The following is a 21,590-nucleotide window of genomic DNA, read 5'->3' as shown; positions in this document are numbered from 1 at the left end:
TATCTCAGAAGTAGATAACTTATTTGATTTCACAGGCTCACAGATGAGACTCTGGACTCTGGACTTTTGATTCAGTGCTGGAATAAAATCTGGGGACTATGGGATTGCAACAAATCTGTTTGAGAAGGACATGAGTTTTGGACAGAATGCTGAGTATCTGCCCCTCCAAAACTCATGTAGAAATTTCATCCCCAGTATGGCAGTACTGAGAGGTGGCGTCTAAGACGTGATTGGATCATGAGGGTGAAGCTCTCAAATGAATTAATGAATTAATCTACTCTGGCCGGGCGCAGTGGCTCATGCCTGTAATCCCAGCACTTTGGGAGGCCGAGGCAGGCGAATCATGAGGTCAAGGGTTTGACACCAGCCTGGTCAACATGGTGAAACCCCGTCTCTACTAAAAATACAAAAAATTAGTTTGGCATAATGGTGGGTACCTGTAATCCCAGCTACTCAGGAGGCTGAGGCAGGAGAATTGCTTGAACCCAGGAGGCAGAGGTTGCAGCGAGCTGAGATCTCACCACTGCGCTCCAGCTCGGGCGACAGAGTGAGCCACTGTGCCCAGCCAGAGGACATCCTTTTAAATATAATTAAAATAGAATGTTGAATAAAATGTAATGGAATGTTTTGAACTTTATGCCAATAATTCACTGTTTTACATGAAATGAATAATTCTTTGAGAGAGAAAAGTTACCAAACGTGGCACAAGAAGAAATAGAAAAACCTGAACTGTTATAGCTGTTTAAAAAAATTGAATTTATGGCTGGGCACAGTAGCTCACTCCTGTAATCCCAACATTTTGGGAGGTCAAGGTGGGCAGATCACAAGGCCAGGAGTTCAAGACCAGCCTGTGCAACATGGTGAAACCGTCTCTACTAAAAATACAAACACCTGGGCATGGTGGCATGCACCTGTAGTTCCAGCTACTCGGGATGCTGAGGTGGGAGAATCGCTTAAACCTGGGAGACAGAGGTTGCAGTGAGCCGAGACCATGCCACTGCACTCCAGCCTGGGTGACGGAGTGAGACTGGGTCTCAAAAAAAAAAAAAAGGAAACGAAGGAAAAGAAAAAAAAGAGAGAAAGAGAGAGGGAGGGAAGGAAGGAAAGGAGGGAAGAAAACATTTAAGGAAGAAATAATAGTATCAGTATTACATAAACAACTTCAGAAAACAGAAGAGGATAGAATAATTCGCAATTCTTTGGGAGTAACAGTATCCTGATATCAAAACAAGGACATACTCTTACCAATTCTAAGGAAAACGGAACAAGATGCCCTAGTCAGTACAATAAGAAAAAGGAACAAAGTCCATATAAATTGGAAAAGTAAAATACTTTATTCACAGATGACATGATTATCTACATAGAAAATGCTAAAGAATCTAGAAAAAAGCTACTAGAATAAGTTAACTGATCTAAGTTGCTTGATACAAGATCAATGTACAAGTCTAATGCATTTCTATATACTAGCAATAACTAGAAAATAGCTTTTTAAAAACCTTACCACTTGCAATAGCATGCAGAAATATTAAATACATGAATTTAACAAAATGTGAGAGCTGCAAACTGAGACAAATTAACAGATCTAAATAAATGGGGCAGTACACCATGTTCAACAATTGGAAAACTCAGAATTGTTAAAATGTCATTTCTCCCTAAATTGATCTATAAATCCTGGAAGACTTTCTTTTTGCAGACATTGATAAAAGTTGTTTTTTGAGACAGTTTCACTCTTGGTTGCCCAGGCTAGAGTGCAATGCCACGATCTCAGCTCACTGAAACCTCCACCTCCCAGGTTCAAGCAATTCTCCTGCCTCAGCCTCCCGAGTAGCTGGGATTCTACAGGCGCCTGCCACCACGCCTGGCTAATTTTTTTGTATTTTTAGTAGAGATGGGGTTTCACCATGTTGGCCAGGCTGGTTTTGAACTCCTGACCTCAAGTGATCCGCCTGCCTTGGCCTCCCAAAGTGCTGGGATTACACAGGCATGAGCCATGGGCCTGGCCTGAAGTTGATAGAAGTTGACTTCAAATTTTATACGAAAATGCAAAGGATCTAGAAGTCAAAAAAAAAAAAAATGGGAAAAGAACAAAACGGAAGCCCTTCCAATACCTGAGTTCAACTACAGTTGGACAGGAGTGGTGGCTCACACCTGTAATCCCTCTGGGAGGCTGAGGCAGGAAGATCCCTTGAGGCCAGGAGTTCAAGACCAGCCTGGTCAACATAGTGAGACCCCCATCTCTACAAAAAAAAAATAAAAAATTAGCAAGATGTGGTGATGCATGCCTACAGTCCCAACTACTTGGGAGGCTAAGGAAAGAGGCTCACTTGAGCCCGGATGTTCGAGGTTACATTAGCTGTGATTGTGCCACTACACTCCAGCCTGGGCAACAGAATGAGATTTCTGCCTCAAATAAAACTACAGTAATCAATATAGTGTCATATTGGTGTAAAGTTACACATGCAAGAAGAATGGTGTCCAGAACAGACCACTTCTATGTCACTTAAGTTTTTACAAACCTGTGAAGACTTGGTCATTGGGAAAGTAGAGTCTCAACAAATAGAACCGAAACAACCAACCACACAGATAAAAAAGTGAATCTTGACCCTTATCGCATATGGTACACAAAAATGAACTCAAAATGGATCACAGACTTAAATGTAAAACGTAAAACTATAAAAGTTCCATAAAATAAAAAACATAGGAAAAAATCATGTCCTTTGAGTAGGCAAATTTCTTAAACTCAAATTATTATAAAATATCATAAATCATTATTATTATTATCTTGGTTTACTGCAACCTCTGCCTCCTGGGTTCAAGTGATTCTCCTGCCTCAGCCTCCTGAGTAGCAGGGACTACAGGGGTGTGCCACCCACCCAGATAATTTTTGTATTTTTAGTAGAGACGGGGTTTCACCACGTTGGCCAGGCTGGTCTCAAACTTCTGGCCTCAGATGATCTGCCCACCTTGACCTCCCAAAGTGCTGGGATTGCAGACATGAGCCACCACACCCAAATCTTTGATAAATTAGGCTTAATAAAAAATATTCAAAAGACACCATTAAGAAAATGAACAGGCAAACCAAACATGAAAAGAAAATATTCACAATATTTGTCACAAATGAAGACAAAGAATTCTATATATTACATATATGTTTTTCATGCAGAATATGGAAAGAACTTGAGTCAACAATAAGCATCCCAACTTAAAAACAGGCAAAAGGTACAAACAGACACATCACAAAAGACGACACAGCAAAGCAATAAGCAGATGAAATCATAGACATACATTATTCAGTGGGCAAATACAAATTAAAATCATAAGGAGGCTAGAGTGGATTAAACTTTAAGAGACTGACAATGCCGAGTGTTAGCAAAGACATGGAGCAACTGGAATCTTCCCATAATGTAGTAATAGTGTAAAATGATTCAACCACTACAGAGGGCTGTGTGACAATGTCTTAGGAAGTTAGAAACACGTATTGCAATGGACTGAATGTTTACATCCTTGCACAATTCATGTCAAATTCCTAACCCATAAGATGATATGAGGTGGGGTCTTGGGGAGGGGACAGAACCACAAGGGGAGAGCCCTCACGAATGGGGTAAGCTTGCTAGTCCCTTTCCACCACGTGCAGTCACAGTGAGAAGACATCTACTTAAAAGGAAGCAGGCCCTCACTAGACACCAAATGTTGACACCCTCATCTTGGACTTCCCAGCCTCCAGAACTGTAAAACATAAATTTCTGTTGTTTATAAGCCTCCCAGTTGATGGTATTTTGTTATGGCAGCCTGAATGAACTAAGACACTTACAACACAGCAATGAAAGTCCTAGGTACTTACCCAAGAGAAATAAAAACACATGTGCAAATACATACTTTTACACAAATGCTCATAGTTTTAAGAGCCGAGACTGGAAACCCATTAACACGTGGATGAATAAACAAATGATGGCTTATCCACACAATGGAATACTATTCAGCAAGGAGAACTACTGAAACACAAAACAGCTTGGATGAGTCTAAAAACATGCCAAAGTGAGACATCAGACGCAAAAGAACACATACTAGATGAATCCATTCGTATGAGGCTCTAAACCAAGCAACACTAATCTATGAGGATAGAAAGTGGTTATCTGGGGCTGGAGTGGGCTTAACTAGGAAAAGGCAAAAGGGAACTTTTTTGGGTGACAGAAACGTTCTTGGTTCTGGCGGTGGTGGTTACACAGGTGGTGGTGGTTACACAGGTGTATAGATTTTTCAAAACCTTGTACACTTAAATAGGCGTTCTACTATATGAAAATTGAATCTCAATAAAGTTGATTAAAATGGTCTGGTAAAATCTACATTTGAAACATCTCTAGTAATGCTGATTTTCCAGAAAATGTAATCTCTTTTTTGAATTATTTGTCCTGAGACTTTCAGGGTTGGTAGTATTTAAGAACTCAAAATATGGCCTCATGAGAAAAAAATTGTATCGTTACAAAACTGGACTTTGGGGTTCATGTTCAGATGAAATTCAGAGGTAAAGACTAACAGTTTGGCGAGGTGGCTGTCCACTGGCCATTTACCTCGCCTGCTTTTGAACAGTCCTAGCCAAAAAGCCATCTGTCATGGCTCCATGTTTCTGCAGATTCCTCTCCTGGACCCTATTTTCTTCTTCAGCTGCTCTCTACTGATCTCTGGCCCAGCTGAAATGTCACCTCTTCTGTAATGCCTTCCCAGCTCTGTGCCACATCAGGCACCCCTCACCTGTGCTCCTTCACGCCTGAGAGCACATACTTAACTCATCCTCCTGTGATCTCCGGCTTCCCCACTACACTGTGGATGACTTCAGGGTGGTGGGTTGCTCATCTGTTTTCCCAACATTTAGGACTATTCCTTATAGATATCAATACATTTTGAAATGACACAATGAGCCAGAGAGCATGGAAAACGACAAGAGCTCAGTTCAACCTTAGAACTGCTACAACAGAAGAGTTACGTAGTGCATTGAGACTGTGCCTTTCGAGTGAGACAGAAAGATACAGACAAGTGAAGACCTTCTCTTGAGACCTGCCTCCTCCTGTCCCCACTGTTCTAGCTGAGCCAGGTGTCAATGCCCTCCAGATCAAGTAGACAGTTCTGCATGAGCTGTAAGGTGGCACACAGGAGGGCGTGGATGTGCACAGGATATTGCCTGCAACTTCTAAGTAGGAGCAGCAGACAGTAGCAGGGCTGAGAAGATACTTCTAACAGAATCGTAGATTATACTGATACAAAATGAACAAACAACAAAAAAAACAGCCAACAGCTGAAAATTTTTAGAATGGCAGTATAGAAAGGACAAAGCAAGAGAGATGCCAATTACACATAGATTTAGGGGTGTATTTTTTATTGCCCTGTGCTAGACAGTGGACACATGGACATCAATCAGATATGATCACTGTCCTCAGGAACTCAAGAGCATAGTGACAGAGATAGTCTATCACGTCATTCTGACATATGCAAGTAAATATAGTAATAGCAGTAATCACTGAGCCACAGAGGTGTGGAGAGTGCTGCCAACTAAGCCTGAGGGAAACACCCATTGACATGATGCCTGAGGCATGTCTTGAACCATAATTCAGAGTTAATTAGCTGAGAAGAGACCCTTCAACAAGAACAAAGGCGAGAGAGGTAGGAAGCCGCGTGGAGCACAGGGAAGATGAAGCAGTCGGTGTTGCTGCAGCATTAACCATGTGGCAGGAAGTCAGGCAGTGGGAGGCAGGGCTCCAGGACGCAGGAGGCCTTAGGGCACACGATGGGAGGCCTGGAGTTCCTCCTCAGGACAACAGGGAAATGGCTCGGGGTTCATACACGAGTTACCTTTCTTCAACTTAACACATCAAAATGTCCTAGGTAACATTCTCCTAAGTCGTAAGATTAGATACACAGTTCTGCTGTAATAAGGGATTTAAGTCCAGGATGGACTCTGCTTAACTGGGGATGAAACTTCTTAAAAACCTTTTCTTGAGACCTGTCTTCTCCCTGCCCCTACTGTTCCAGCTCAGAGTCAGGTGTCAAGCCCTGTGACTCTCCTGAGGACAGTGCTCACAGCTGAGGAGAAGGGCTGAGCCGAGTAGGGCTGCACAGTGGCAGGTAGCACCCACTGCAAAAGCAGCCCCATCCATGACTCACAAAATTCTGACATGTCCAAATCTTAGAAACCACATGAATCCTAATTCCACGCATTTCCAAACATCACTCACTGGGCGGGAGAATAATTATTTTATAAGTTACCTGTGTGTTCCCCCTTATCTACAGACCTCTCACCCAAATGTATGGGGGCCTTACTCAAGGAGAGTCCCTCTTGGTGAACACTTTGATTATTTTTAAAGTTTGTAGTTGGGTTAAAATCTCTCCCATACTGACTACATTCATAGAGCTTCTCTTCACTATGAATTTTCTGGTGTTGAAGGAAGTTTGACCTCTGAATAAAGCCCTTCCCACAATAACTGCACACATAGGGCTTTTCTCCAGTGTGAATAATCTGGTGCAGAAGCAGCTTGGAGCTCTGGATGAAGGCCTTCCCACAGTCTTTACATTCGAAGGGCCTGTCCCCAGAGTGGATCTTCTGGTGCTCGGTGAGATGGGCTTTCTGGAGAAACGCTTTCCCACATTCCTTACATTCATACACTCTCTCTCCAGTGTGGATTTTCTGGTGTCGAATAAGGTATGAACTCAGAAAGAAAGCTTTCCCACACTCGTTACATTCATAGAGTTTCTCTCCAGTGTGAATCCTCTGATGCTGGGTGAAGTTTGACGTCTGGCTGAAGCGCTTCCCACACTCATTGCATACGTAAGGCCTCTCCCCAGTATGGATCCTCTGATGCTGAATGAGCTTTGAACTCCGAATAAAGGCTTTCCCACACTCATTGCATTCAAAGGGTCTCTCTCCGGTGTGAATTCTCTGGTGTTCAATAAGGTCTGAGCGATGACGGAATGCCTTCCCACATTCTTTGCATTCATACTGTTTCACTTCTGTGTGGATCTGATAGTGGCGAATGAGGCTCGAGCTCCTTATGAAGGATTTCCCACATTCATTGCACTCATAGGGCCTTTCTCCCGTGTGAATCCTCTGATGGCGAATAAGTAAGGAGCTCTGACTGAAGCCTTTCCCACACTCTTTGCATTCAAAAGGTCTCTCTCTGGTGTGAACTCTCTGGTGCCTAATCAGGTCTGAACTGTGACAAAACGCCTTCCCACACTGCGCACATTTGAAGGGCTTTTCTCCTGAATGAACGCGCTGATGCTCAATGAGACCTGAATAGTGAATGAAATCTTTCCCACACACATTACAGACGTAGAGTCTCTCTCCAGTGTGAATTCTCTGATGCTCCATAAGGTGTGAGCTCTGGCCAAAGCCTTTCCCACACTGATCGCACGTGTAAGGTTTCTCCCCAGCATGCGAAATCCGATGCCTAACTAGGTCCGAATTAAACGTGAAGGTTTTGCCACAGATATCGCAAGGATTGGCTTCCCCCTCTATGAGCTCTCTCTGAAGCAGAAGAAGGTCTGAGTTCAGAATACGGTTTCTTCCTGACTTGGTGCACACTTGAGCTGTCTCTCCTGTCTGGATCTTCCAATGGGTCACTGTCACCTGCTTGCAGCCCCTGTCCTGAGAGGGGGAACTCCCCAGGCTCTGACCTTCTGGATTTCCCAAGAGCTCCCCTAATCTGGGCTCGTGGACTTCCTCAGACTCGGGAGAGGGGAGCTCCATCACCGTGAGTCTGTCTGACGTCGTCCTATGTGAATTTTCATCCTCAGAAATCCAGGCTTCAGTCACCTTCTTCTCACCAGTTCCTACATTAGAATCTGAAACAAAAGACAACAAAATCATCTTTCCCCTTACTTAACAGATGGGGATCTCCTGAATCAGGGCAGGATAAAATCCATATGCAAGAGGTGGAAAGTGTTTCCTCTGTCCCTCATCCTGACCCAACATGCTGCTACCCACAGCTCTGGTCTCACACCCAAGCCTGTCCCACATAAGATGGCTTCTTTGTGGCTCCACTTTTAACATCCAACACCAGGACAGACTGGTCTGTGGTGCACAACACTCCTCTGACCATTGGTGAATCCTGGATGAGTTGCAGAGGGGTGGGGATATGCTTGAACTCCATTAAAAAACCAAGACAGATATTTTAAACAAACGTATAAACACATCAGCCCTGCCACCTCTTCACTGTTCCTCATTCCTTCCTTCATGTCCTCTTCTCCCCTCTGTACCTAGCTTAGAGCCCATGATCTGGGGCACTGTGTTCACTGTAAGTTACATGAGAATCACCCTCCTGCACAGAATCGGGCTCCCCTGCCCTTTTCTCCCTCCATGATACTTGGATGGGAAAGCCCAACCTTTGGTTAAAATGAGGTTGTGTTCTGATTTGTGCCTGCACTCTTGCTATTTTTGTTTGTTTTTGTTTTTTTTTTTTTTAGATGGAGTCTCGCTCTGTTGCCCAGGCTGGAGTGCAGTGGTGCAATCTCAGCTCACTGCAAGCTCCACCTCCTGGGTTCACGCCATTCTCCTGCCTCAGCCTCCTGAGTAGCTGGGATTACAGGCATGAGCCACCACACCCAGCTAATTTTTTTGTATTTTTAGTAGAGATGGGGTTTCACCATGTTAGCCAGGATGGTCTCGATCTCCTGACCTCGTGATCCACCCGCCTCGGCCTCCCAAACTGCTGGGATTACAGACCTGAGCCACCACGTCCAGCCAGCTGACTGAGCTCTTTAAATTCAGAGCTGCTTGCCTAATGGGGCCTGAGAGCTGTCAGCAACTCCTACCCTTCCCACTCTCCACAGGACCTTCCACTTCTCCTGTCTTCTTACAAACCCAGCACTCCCTCCTCCCTCCCCACTGGTGACCCTGCTTCTTGTTTCAACGAGAAAACAGAAGAAATCAGGCAAGGACATCCACTGCCTCCCACATCTCCTGCCAGCCTGTATCTCCACCCATCCTCTGCCAGGCTTGTTACCTGGGTTAAACTGCCCTTGTTCTGACTTAAAGGCAACACTTCCACTTGTGTGTGAGCTCCCTTTCCCTCTCACACATGCAGGGACAGCACCTGAGCACCCATCCCTCTCCTCCATCCTGAAGTCCTTGCCCTCCAAGCCCACCACTCCCCTCAGCATGAAGAAGTGCACCAGTTCCCAGCGACCTGAAAAATGCACGTCATGGGCCCCATGTCCCACCAATTACTACCCCATGACTCTCCTCCTCCGCAGCCCCAAAGAGCCCCCACCCCACGCTCGATTTCTCCATTTCCTCCTTCCCCTGAGCCTACTACAGTAGGGCTCTCACCCCAAACATCCACGTCACCAGATCAGGGGTCAGCTATGGCCACACTTCCAACTCAACCTGCGGCGGCACTGACACAGCCCCGCTCCTTCAGAAGTCACTCTCCTTATGTGAATCTGGGACAGCCTTTCTCTGTTCCCTACCTGCCTCACTGATAGCTCCTCCCAGTGTCCCCTGACGCCTCAAAGCCCTGGCGTGTCTAGGGCTCAGCCCTCATCTCTGTCCATTACAGAGGTGAGTGCACTCATTATCAGACACCAACGCCATCTATGCTGAACACTCACATGCCTGCCTCCAACCTGGCCTTCTTTCCAGCCCCCACACCTGACCAGCTCCTCACCCAACACCTTCATTTGGATGCTCTCAGAAGTTTTTCAACCCTAATGCGTCCAGCCTCACTTCTGATTTTCCTCCTTCTATAGTTTTCTCCATTATCTCATTTGTTCAGGCCACAAACACTGCAATAACCCTCGAATCCTTTTCCCTTTGTTCACACTCCACATCTGTTCAAAACCATGCCCAGCGCCAGATGCCCACAGCCTACAGGGCTGCCATCTGCACCATCGCCTTTCACCGTGAAGTGTGACCGCCTCCCACCTTCTTACTTCTCCCCTTCTCCAGCTCTTTTCTACACAGCCAGCAGGATTACGCTTTAAAATCATAAATCAGATGTCACTTTTCTACTCAAAACTTACAAGGGTTTCCCATCCCCTACTCAGGCCCCACAAGGGCCACCGGGCCTGGACTCCTGCTGCTCACCCTGCCCTCCCCTTCCCTCTTCTTTGGTCACACTGGCCCCTGCAGTCCCTGCCCCCTCGGAGCCTTTGCACTTTCGTAGAGAGACTCAAAAGATATTTGCAGGGTTCACTCCTAGATGTCCTTCAGGTGTCTGTGTTGACATCACCTGATCAGAGTCCTTCCTAGTCACACTATAAAACAGCAAGGCTGGCTGGGCACAGTGGCTCACACCTGTAATCCCAGCACTTTGGAAGGCAGAGGCGGGCGGATCACGAGGTCAGGAGATCGAGACCATCCTGGCTAACACAGTGAAACCCCATCTCTACTAAAAATACAAAAAAAATTAGCCGGGCGTGGTGGCAGGCGCCTGTAGTCCCAGCTATTCGGAAGGCTGAAGCAGGAGAATGGCCTGAACCTGGGAGGCGGAGCTTGCAGTGAGCTGAGATTGTGCCACTGCACTCCAGCCTGAGCGACAGAGCGAGACGCCGTCTCAAAAAAAAACAAACAAAAAAAAAGTAAGGCACCCCCACCCTCAGCATGCCCTCTCTCCTGCCTCTGCTTTCTCTGCACAGTTCTGACCACTTGACCAATCATAAGTCACCCAATCAAAGCAGCCATCGACTGCGAGATGTGACACAATTTTATGAACCATGAAGGAAAATAAAAGTACCAATTTAAATGAAAACACTCCATCAAGCCAGGCACAGTGGCTCACTCCTGTAATCCTAAGACTTTGGGAGGCAGAGGTGGGAGGGTCACTTGAGACCAGGAGTTCAACGTCTGCCTGGGCAAGGTAGAAAGATCCCATCTCTACAAAAAACATTTTTAAAAACAGCCAGGCAAGGTAGCACACCTGTGGTCCCAACTACATGGGAGACTGAGGCAGGAGAATCACTTGAGCCCAGGAAGTTGAGACTGCAGTGAGCCATGCTTGTGCCACTGCATTCCAGCCTGGGTGACAGAGCAAAACCCTGTCTCAAACAACAACAAAAAACACTCCATCAATTCTAACAGGCAACTCAATTTCAGAGACATTAAAATATAGAGAAAGTGTGTCTTAGAATCAATGAATTGTGATATATACATGCATGCACACACACACACGCACACACCCCACAGGCAACAAACTATGTGTTTTGTTGTCTCCCCCACAAGTATGTGAGTGCTGTGTGGGCAGGAACTTTGTTCTGTTCTTTATCCTCAGCAACCCAAACAATTCCTGGCATAAAGTAATACATTTCATCAATATCTGCTGTATGAATGAATGTTCTAATCATGCATACATAATACACTCAATACAAGGTAATAAGCCAGGTACAGTGGCTCATGCCTATAATCCCAGCATTTCCAGTGGCCAAAGCAGAAGGACTACTTGAGGCAAGGAGTCCAAGACCAGCCTGGGCAACATAGCAAGACTTCATCTCTAAAAAAAAATTTTTTTATTTAGCTGGGTGTGATGTTGCATACCTGTGGTCCCAGCTATTTGGGAGGCTAAGGCAGGAGGATCACTTGAGCCCAGAGGTTTGAGGCTGTAGTAAGCCATGACTATGCCATGGAACTCCAACCTAGGTGACAGAGTGAGACCCTGTCTGTAATTAAAAAAAAAGCTCCAACACTTCTAGTATTAAACACTGAAATAAATGTGAGTTATACATACCTTACCTTAAAGAAAGATTAACAGTGCTTGCTACAGCTCTTTTAGAATGTCTAGCAGGTTTCTCAGTTTTTACTGGAAAATCTCCCATAAAAAAAAAAATTAAGAAAAACAAGATAATTATTTACCCACTTATTTTAATGCACAGTCCTGGGTAGCTGGAGCCTATCCAGGCAGCTCAGGGTGCGAGGTGAGAACCAGCCCTGGATAGGACAGGGTCCCACCACAGGGCAACTCACACACCCAAACTCGCTCATGCTGGGACCAAGGAGACACCCCAATTCACCTAATGGACACATCTTTGGGACGTGGAGGAAAGCAGGCGGCCGTGGGGAGAATGTGCACTCTCCACACATGGTGCTCCCAGCCAGGAATCACTTTTTCCCTCATAGATGTTATAACGAAACAATGATATCTGAGGCTCTGCCATGGAAAGGGGGGAAGCCAGAATCCACTCTCTGAAAGCAGAGACCAAAGGAACAGTGACTGCTTTGAGAGAAAGTTTCTTTCTTGGCGCCTGCACTTTACCAGCCTCAAGTCTGAGGATTTGTCTTTTTTTTTTTTTTTGAGACGGAGTCTCGATCTGTTGCCCAGGCTGGAGTGCAGTGGCGCCATCTCAGCTCACTGCAGGCTCTGCCTCCTGGGTTCACGCCATTCTCCTGCCGAGCAACTGGGACTACAGGCGCCTGCCACCACGCCTGGCTAATTTTTTTGTATTTTTAGTAGAGATGGGGTTTCACCGTTAGCCAGGATGGTCTCGATCTCCTGACCTTGTGATCCGCCCGCCTTGGCCTCCCAAAGTGCTGGGATTACAGGCATGAGCCACCACGCTCGGCCGACCATTTGTATTTTCTTTTTTTTTTTTTTTTTTTTTGAGATGGAGTTTTGCTCTTATTGCCCAGGCTGGAGTGCAATGGCACGATCTCGGCTCATCGCAATCTCCAGCTCCCGGGTTCCAGCGATTCTCCTGCCTCAGCCTCCCAAGTAGCTGGGATTATAGGCTTGCGCCACCACACCCGGCTAATTTTGTATTTTTAGTAGAGATGGGGTTTCTCCGTGTTGGTTAGGCTGGTCTCGAACTCCCAAACTCAGGTGATCCGCCCACCTTGGCCTCCCAAAGTGCTGGGATTACAGGCTTGAGCAACTGCGCCCGGCCTTTTTTTTTTTTTTTTTTTTAAAGATAGTCTTGCTCTCTCGCACAGGCTGATTGCATGGTGGCGTGATCTCAGCTCACTGCAACCTCCGCCTCCTGGGTTCGAGCAATTCTTGTGTATTTTTAGTAGAGATGGGGCTTCTCTATATTGGCCAGGCTGGTCTCAAACTCCTGGCCTCAAGCAGTCCAGCCACCTTGGCCTCCCAAAGTGCTGGGGTTACAGGGGTGAGCCACCACACCCAGCCATGTATTTGCTTTTTAATTTCCATATATATTCTGCTTATGCACTGAGGACCCATTAATGTGGCTCTCAGGATGAGAAGGCTGACTGTCTCGCCTCAAGAGCCTTCTCTTTGGGGTTCTTGCTGGGCAGTGGGAGCCGGGCCACTGCGAAGATCAGTAATGTTGCCTTCCCATCCACTACTACTGTCTTCAATACCTCAAGGCCACTGCCAATATAATGAGGGAGGGGGGATCAGCCCAGCCCAGAAGCCAGTAAATAAAACTGGAGGTTCTGCTCGTTTAAAAACCAGAGCTGCACCAGGTACAGCAGCTCATGCCTGTAATCCCAACACTTTGGGAGGCTAAGGTGGGTGGATCACTTGAGGTCAGGAGTTCGAGACCAGCCTGGCTATGGTGAAACCTCATCTCTACTAAAAATACAAAAATTATCCAGGCGTGGTGGCATGCACCTGTAATCCCAGCTACTCGGGAGGCTGAGACAGGAGAATCACTTGAACCTGGGAGGCAGAGGTTGCAGTAAGCAGAGATCACAACACCGTACTCCAGCTTGGGTGACAAAGTGAGACTCCATCTCAAAAAATAAAAAAATAAAAAACAAAAACAAAAACCAGAGCTGTGACGTGGGATGCACTGGCAGCAAGCAGCCCCAACAGTGAGGATATTTTCAAGGGAATTAGGTTGCTGGAGAAACTGCACGCCTACCCTGCAGAAGTCTGTAGCTAGAGTGTTCTTAGCAACATTCTAACACCCTAAATATCTAGCAACAGAAGACTCACACAAACAATAATGCACAGAAAAAAAACTGCCACACACAAAAGCACAGGTGGACCTCACAACAGACGAAGTGCTGAGCAAAAGCAGCCAGGCACAAAAGAGCTCATATTGTACGACTCCATTTACATAAAGCTAGAAAACAGAGAGCCAATCCCTGGTGGAAGGATGTAAGCTGCAATGGTGTTCAGGAGACACTGTCACTGGCAGGGGCGCATGGTGCCCTGAGTCACACAGGTGCTCACTTTGGAAAAGCTGACTGGACCCGGAATTATGCGACCTCACGCAGGCACTGGGACGCTCTCTCCAACCCCGCTATGGAGGGCAATGCCCCAGCCTGCAGTTTGGGAATCCTCACTCTGGGAACTGCTTCCAAGAAGGGGACTCCACCCGCCCAGTGCCAAGCCCTCTCCCAGTTATCCACTGCTCCAAAAACAACTTACACAAACTCAGCAGCTTAAAGCAGCATGCATTTGTTACCCCACAGTTCTGCAGGTCACACATCCAGGCCAGGCCAGCTGGGATCTCCACGCAGGGTCACGCAAAGCTGCAACTGTATGTCATCGGGCTGAGCTCTCATCTGGAGGCCCTGGGGAAAACTGGTTTCCAAACTCATTCAGATTTCGTGGCAGAATCCAGTTCCCTGCAACTGTAGGACTGAGAACCCTGTGTGCTTACTGGCTGTGAGCAGGAGCCGCCCCTAGGGGCCACCTGAAGCTCAAGGCAGGCACAGCACATCACATTTTTCTCACGCATCTAATCTCAGCCTCTGTTCTCAAACCAGATGGAGGAACCTCTGCTTCCCAGGGTCTGTGTGATTAGGTCAGGCTCTCCCAGACGGCCTCCCTTCTAACCTCACTGACCTGGGACCTCCCGACATCTGCAGGTCTCTTCATGACAGTACCAGATGAGTGTCTGAATGAGTAACTGGAAGAAGGGGTATGTACATTAGGGGCCAGGAATCCAAGAGACCACCTCAGAACTCTGCCCTCCACACCCATGCCAGGTGCCCGGCAGGTAACAGGAATCTAAAACTACTGTCACTGTTTGGGGCACCACGAACCGCACCCATATAAGAAGCTGAATTATCAATGTGTGTTTCCTACATCCACCACCGACCGGCTGTTCCCCATCTCTCCCTTTCCTCCAGCCTCCCCCTTCCCTGGATATAACAATATTGAGATTAGGCTAATTAGTAACCTTACCATGGCCTCTCACGTGAAAGGAGGAATCCCACATCTCTCACTTTAAACCAAAAGCTAGAAATGATTAAGCTTTGTGAGGAAGGCATGTCTAAAACTCAGTCAGAAAGTCGGGCCTCTTGCATCAAACGGCCGAGCGGCAATGCAAAGGAAAAGCCCCGGAAGGAAATTAAACGAGCTGCTCCAGTGAACACACAAATGACAGGATAGCAAGACAGCCTTATTGCTGATGTGGAGGAAGTCTGAGTGGTCTGGAGAGATTAAAACAACAACTTTGCCCGACAGCTGGTGTGACTGGCAACCAAAGCTGAATCCACAGCAAGGTCCTAACCGTCCTCAATTCTATGAAGGCCGAGACGGGTGAGGGAAGCTGCGGAAGAAAAGCAGAAAACCAGCAGAGGTTGGTTCATGAGGTTTAAGGAAAGAAGTCACTTCCACACATAGAAGTGCAAGGTGAAGCTGCAAGCTTTACGGGAGAAACTGAAGCAAGTTCTCCAGATCTAGCTAAGATGGTTGACTAAGGTGGCTACTCTAAAAAGATTTTCAGTGTGGATAAAACCGCTTTCTATTGGAAGAAGATGGCATCTAGGACTTTCACAGCTAGAGAGAGGTCAATGCCTGGCTTCAAAGATTGAAAAGGACAGGCTGACTCTCTTGTTAGGGGCGAATGCAGCTGGTGACGGGAAGCCAATGCTCATTTCCCATTCCAAAAATTCTAGGACCCTTAAGAATGATGCTAAATCCACTCTGCCTGTGTTGGAAATGGAATAACAAAGCCTGGATGACAGTGCATCTGTTTACAGCATGGTTTATGGAGTATTTTAAGCTCACTAATGAGACCTACTGCTCAGAAAAAAAGATTCCTTTCAAAACACTACTCACTGACAATGCTCCTGGTCACCCAAGAGCTCTGATGGAGATGAACAGGGAGACTGATGTTCTTCTTTTGCCAACACAACGTGCATTCTGCAGCCCGTGGCTGGGAGTCACTCCAACTTTCAAGTCTTATTAAGAAATATGTTTCACAAGGCTGTAGGTGCCATAATGATTCCTCTGATGGATCTGCGCAAAGTCAGCCGAAAACCTTCTGGAAAGGAGTCATCATTATAGATGCCATGAAGAACATTCATGATTCGTGGGAGGAGGTCAAAACATCAACATTTGGTATTTTGGAAAAACCTGATTCCAGCCCTCATGAATCTTTGAGGGGTTTGAGACTTCAGTGGAGGAAGCAACTGCAGATGTGGTGAAAATAGCAAGAGAGCTAGATTTGGAAGTGTAGCCTAAAGATGTCACTGAATTGCTTCAATCTCGTGATCAAACTTGAATGGATGAGGTGCTGCTGCTTGTTTTTTTGGTTTTTTTTTTTTTTTTTTTTTTTGAGACAGAGTTTCACTCTCGTTCCCCAGGCAGAGTGGAGTGGTGCAATCTCGGCTCACTGCAACCTCCACCTCCCAGGTTCAAGCAATTCTCCTGCCTCAGCCTCCTGAGTAGCTGGGATTACAGGAGTGCACCACTACGCCCAGCTAATTTTTGTATTTTTAGTAGAGACGGGATTTGGCTATGTTGGCCAGGCTGGTCTCAAACTCCTGACCTCAGGTGATCCACCTGCCTCAGCCTCCCAAAGTGCTGGGATTACAGGCATGAGCCACCGTGCCCGGCTGAGGTGTTGCTTCTTAGAGATGAGGAAAACAAGTACGTTTCTTGACATGGAATCTGCTCCTGGTGAAGATGCTGTGAACACTGTTGAAATGACAACAAAGGATTTTGAAGATTCCATAAACTTAGTTGATAAAACACAGGCAGGGTTTGAGAGGCTTGACTCTAATTTTGAAAGAAGTTCTACTTGGGTAAAATACTAGCGAACAGCTTTGCATGCTACAGAGAAATCTTTTGTGAAAGCAAGATTCCACTGATGTGACAAACTTCATCGTCCCATTTTAAGAAACTGCCAGTCACACCAACCTTCAGCAACCATCACCCTGATCAGTCAGCAGCCATCAAGAAAGGCAAGACCCTCCACCAGCAAAATGATTACAACTTAAGGCTCAGATGATCATCTTTTAGCAATAAAGTATCTTTAAATTATTTACATTTTTAGACATAATGCTATTGCATACTGAATAGTAACTACAGCATACCTAAACGTAACTTTTATATACACTGGGAAGCTAAGAAGTTTCTGTGACTTGCTTTGTTTTGCTATTCACTTTATTGCAGTGGTCTGGACCCACACTGGCACACCCCCACGTGTGGGATGAAAGGTCCACTGGACCCTTGGGTAGCCAATGTGGTTCCCCAGCATTCCTGTTTCCTTCTTCAAGTGTTAGAAACCCCATCAAATTACTAATGACTGCCCCAGAAATGACATTTCCTAGTGTCCCCTTAAGTTAGGTGAGTTTGTGACCAAGATGAGGCGAGAAGGGAAGTGATGTGTGCGTGCTGTCCACTCTCTCCCCTCTCCACAGTGCTGATGAGGCAGGGCAGCCAGAGTCCCTGGAGGCCAACCCTACCTTTAAGAGAGAATAAGACAACTCAAGTTTCTTATTTGAAACACCATATTTGAATCTGTTACAGCAACTTTAACCTACGTCTTAAATAATGCTAATATACAACTCAAAATATTCAGATTCAGTTCTCCCCATGATGATAAATTCAAACTGGGCCAGGTGCGGCGGCTCACACCTGTAATCACAGCACTTTGGGAGGCTGAGGCAGGTAGACTGCTTGAGCTCAGGAGTTAGAGACCACCCTGGTCAACACGGTGAAACACAGTCTCTATTTTAAAAAGACAGGCCAGATGCGGTGGCTCACGCCTGTAACCCCAACACTCTGGGAGGCCTAGGCAGGCACATCACCTGAGGTCAGGAGTTCGAGACCAGCCTGACCAACATGGAGAAACCCCGTCTCTACTAAAAATACAAAATTAGCTGGGCATGGTGGCACATGCTTGTAATCCCAGCTACTTAGGAGGCTGAGACGGGAGAATCACTGGAACCCAGGAGGCGGAGGTGGAGGCTGCAGTGAGCCAAGATCACGCCATTGCACTCCAGCCTGGGCAACAAGAGCGAAACTCCATCTCAAAAATAAATAAATAAAAATAAAAATAAATTAAAAAGGGGGTGGGCCAGACATGGTCGCTCATGCCTGTAATCCCAGCACTCTGGGAGGCCGAGGCAGGCAGATCACCTGAGGTCAGGAGTTTGAGACCAGCCTGGCCAACATGGTGAAACCCCATCTCTACTAAAAATACAAAATTAGCCAGGTGTGGTGGCACACGCCTGTAATCCCAGCTTCTCGAGAGGCTGAGGCAGGAAAATCTCTTGAACCCGGGCGGCAGAGGGTGGAATGAGCTGAGATCGTGCCATTGCACTCCAGCCTGGGCAACAAGAGCAAAATTCCATCTCAAAAAAAAGAAGTGGGGGAACGGTGGGGTGGAGATGTTGGTTTCTTGTTTTGGAACTCAGTTGATACCTTCTGATTTTAAACTTTAAAATGGCTGTTATACTACCTGGAAACAAGCTGTTTCTTTTATTTTTTATTTATTTGATATATACATATATTTTTTGAGACAGAGTCTCACTCTGTCGCCCAGGCTGGAGTGCAGTGGCACAATTTCGGCTCACTGCAATCTCCACCTCCCTGCAATCTCTGTCTCGTGGGTTCAAGCGATTCTCCTGCCTCAGCCTCCCAAGTGGCTGGGATTACGGGCACCTGCCACCACGCCCGGCTAATTTTTTTGCATTTTTAGTACAGATGGAGTTTCACTTTGTTACCCAGGCTGGTCTCAAACTCCTGACCTCAGGTAATCCACCCACCTCGGCCTCCCAAAGTGCTGGGATTGGATTACAAGCGTGAGCCACCACGCCTGGCCAGAAACAAGGTGTTTCTGTTTACAAGAACATATCTTAAAACCATATGTGTGCCTCTTAATAATTTTCATAATTTTTTTAACTTTTGAGAAAGTTTTTGTTTTTTTTTTTTTTCAGATGGAATCTCACTCTGTCGCCCAGGCTGGAGTGCAATGGCATGGTCTCCACTCACTGCAACCTCCACCTCCCAGGTTCAAGTGATTCTCCTGCCTCAGCCTCCTGACTAGCTGGGATTACAGGGGCGTGCCACCACGCCTGGCTAACTTTTGTACTTTTAGTAGAGATGGGGTTTCACCATGTTGGTCAGGCTGGTCTCGAACTCTTGACCTCATGATCTGCCCGCCTCCAGAGAAAGTTTTTAAAATTGCAAATATCTTGCTTTGAAGAAACAGTTATCTCAAAATAGCTATCTTCAGTTTTTGCTTACCTTTTTCTTCTATGAATTTAAGTAAAATTAAATCAATACATTTTCATTTAAAGAAACTGACATGAAATGCAAAAAAAAAGAAGCCACCTGACTTGTGGCTCCACACAACGAACTGACTAGCATGGACCCATCTCCTGTTGTAACACAGAATTTGCTGGATAAAACATCACCTGAGGCCAGGCGCGGTGGCTCACGCCTGTAATCCCAGCACTTTGGGAAGCCGAGGTGGGCAGATCACAAGGTCAGGAGTTCAAGACCAGCCTGACCAATATGGTGAAACCTCGTCTCTACTAAAAATACAAAAATTAGCCGGACGTGGTGCCGTGTGCCTGTAGTCCCAGCAACTCAGGAGGCTAAGGCAGAAGAATCACTTGAATCCGGGAGGCAGGGGGTGCAGTGAGCCGAGATCATGCCACTGCACTCCAGCCTGGGCGACAGAGCAAGACTCCGTCTCAAAAATAAATAAATAAATAAATATCACTTGAAATTGTCTCAACAGCAGATGTTGTGTATCATCAGCAGCCACAGCAGCTCTGGGGTGTCTAGGGGTGTCCCATCTGGCACTAGAAGCCCCCAGCTCTTGCACCTACACTGGTAAGCGGATATTCCAGCCTCAAGCTCCCAGCCAGAGTCACTGTGTGTTGCTTACAGCCTGAAGAAATTAACAGGATACACCAAGCTTCGCCCTCAGGAAACAGGAAAAGCAGAACCAGAGGGCAACCGAGTGAGACGTGGACTAGAGCTCCACTAACATCTGGACCTCCTTGCCCCGCGCCACACCAAGGGGCCTACTGGGCGCCACAGGCTAGGCAGGGAGCGCTTCTGTTCCTAGTGCTCCCCACGATGCCCCGGAAGTTCAGGGAGGTAAGAAGCGTAAGGTCAGAGAACTGGAGCCAGCTGTCACCTGCCCCCGCCCCACCCAGGCCATTTGGCTTCTGCTACCGGCATGCTGCTCAGGGCTCTGCCCAAGGACAACCACGAGCCCCCTGTGTCCTCTCCTGGGTCATCTTCCATGACCCCGAGGCAGCGAAGACAAGCTCGGCAGCTCCCTGAGCTGCTTCACACCAACTACCTATGAGTCTGAGGCCAGCATCCAGGCGCTGCCCAGACCCTGAGAGTCCCTGGACCATGACGTAGCCTGTGTGTGACGGGAGCAAGACAGCCTTGACAGAAGCACAGAGAACGCCACTGGGATTCCTAAAGACTCGAAGGGAAAAGGGTACCTTCAAGAAAAAGCAGGACAGCGTAGCCACACCACCTCTCCCCATCTGGGAATTCTCCAGGTCCAAGTCTCGTACTTAATTCTAATTCTGCTCATCACGTTTCCCTCCCCACCCCTATCCCCAACAGCACAGAAGATGCTGGCGCTGCATCTCCTCCAGCACCGAGAGGCCTCGAGGCCCCAGGGAGCGGAGGCAGGGTTCAGGCACAGCCGCGGGAACGCCCACACCCAGTCCTGTCACACCGTAAAACATGTCTGCGGCATCAACCTCACGCAGGCCTGGCGACCTGAAGACTGCGACACGGACACTCAAGCCCGCGGCTCTACGGCCTGGGCTCCGGGCGGGGGGAAGGAGAGGGAACCAGGGGTACCCACACGGCGCTCCTCAGGGAGAAGACCCCAGGCTCGGGCCCGAGGCGGGCTCGCTGGAGAGACGCTGCAGCCTCGCGGGGGCGGCCGTGGCTGCGTCCGGGAGACTGGCTAGCCAAGGCCCCGCTCTTGGACGCCCTAGCGGGGCGGGCAGCGGCCTGCGGACCCCGCCTGGCCCTCTCGGCGGACTGTGCCCTTGCAAGGCAGCCGGGCTCCGGAGCCAGCCGGGGCTGCGGCTAAGGCGTTGCCCGCCCCCGTCCGGAACGCGCCACTCACCCCGCGCGGGCGGGGAGAGGACGGCGCCAGCCCGACGCTGCAGCCGCTGACTGGACCCCGCGGGCGCGGGCCCCACAGATCAGCCGACAAAGCCTGCACCGCCGCCAGCCCGCCGCGACCGGAAGTGGCGAGAGGCCCCGCCTGGGAAACTTCCTGCGCCGCTCTAGGAGCGCCAGGGATCGGCTCCCCTCTCAGTGGTGCGGACTTCCGGGCGCAGGGACTAAGACCCCCCCCGGGGGGTCCAGGGATGTCCGGCAGGAGCGGCATTGCTACGCGGTTGAGAGGGTTGCGGGCCGGGAAGCGCGGGCTCGGAAACTCGGGTCTGGAGCTCGCGGCGAGGTCCGACC

The 21,590-nt window shown here is 47.8% G+C and overlaps 1 protein-coding gene and 1 non-coding gene across 6 annotated transcripts; one reads left to right on the top strand and one right to left on the bottom strand.

The window, feature by feature from the left end:
• Positions 1-1,311: 1,311 nt before the first annotated feature.
• Positions 1,312-21,369, bottom strand: ZNF623 (zinc finger protein 623). 5 transcript variants are annotated; one of them, XM_055348443.2, is made up of 3 exons: positions 20,974-21,367; positions 15,960-16,820; positions 1,312-7,833 (listed from the first exon to the last, which is right to left on the bottom strand). In XM_055348443.2, exon 3 carries the CDS (start codon positions 7,736-7,738, stop codon positions 6,248-6,250), a length of 1,491 nt encoding a protein of 496 aa, XP_055204418.1. In that variant the 5' UTR covers positions 7,739-7,833; positions 15,960-16,820; positions 20,974-21,367; the 3' UTR covers positions 1,312-6,247. The 5 variants fall into 5 exon arrangements, 4 of the variants coding, with proteins under 4 accessions (XP_055204418.1, XP_004047685.1, XP_004047686.1 ...); XR_008667743.2 differs by lacking the exon at positions 1,312-7,833 and adding an exon at positions 10,411-15,447; XM_004047637.5 differs by lacking the exon at positions 15,960-16,820 and having other exon boundaries at positions 21,244-21,369.
• On the top strand, positions 11,737-11,796 carry LOC115935680 (U7 small nuclear RNA). Its single transcript, XR_004071300.1, has one exon. It is a non-coding gene; the product is annotated as a U7 small nuclear RNA (small nuclear RNA).
• Positions 21,370-21,590: the final 221 nt, after the last annotated feature.

Source organism: Gorilla gorilla, chromosome 7 (assembly GCF_029281585.2).
Source record: "Gorilla gorilla gorilla isolate KB3781 chromosome 7, NHGRI_mGorGor1-v2.1_pri, whole genome shotgun sequence".
In the NCBI taxonomy this organism is placed as follows: Eukaryota; Metazoa; Chordata; class Mammalia; order Primates; family Hominidae; genus Gorilla; species Gorilla gorilla.
This window is presented reverse-complemented; position numbering and strand designations above follow the sequence as displayed.

Bases quoted from the DNA above. Each gene is read 5' to 3' on its own strand.
- ZNF623 (XM_004047637.5), bottom strand. From the start codon at position 7,738: ATGGAGCTCCCCTCTCCCGAGTCTGAGGAAGTCCACGAGCCCAGATTA.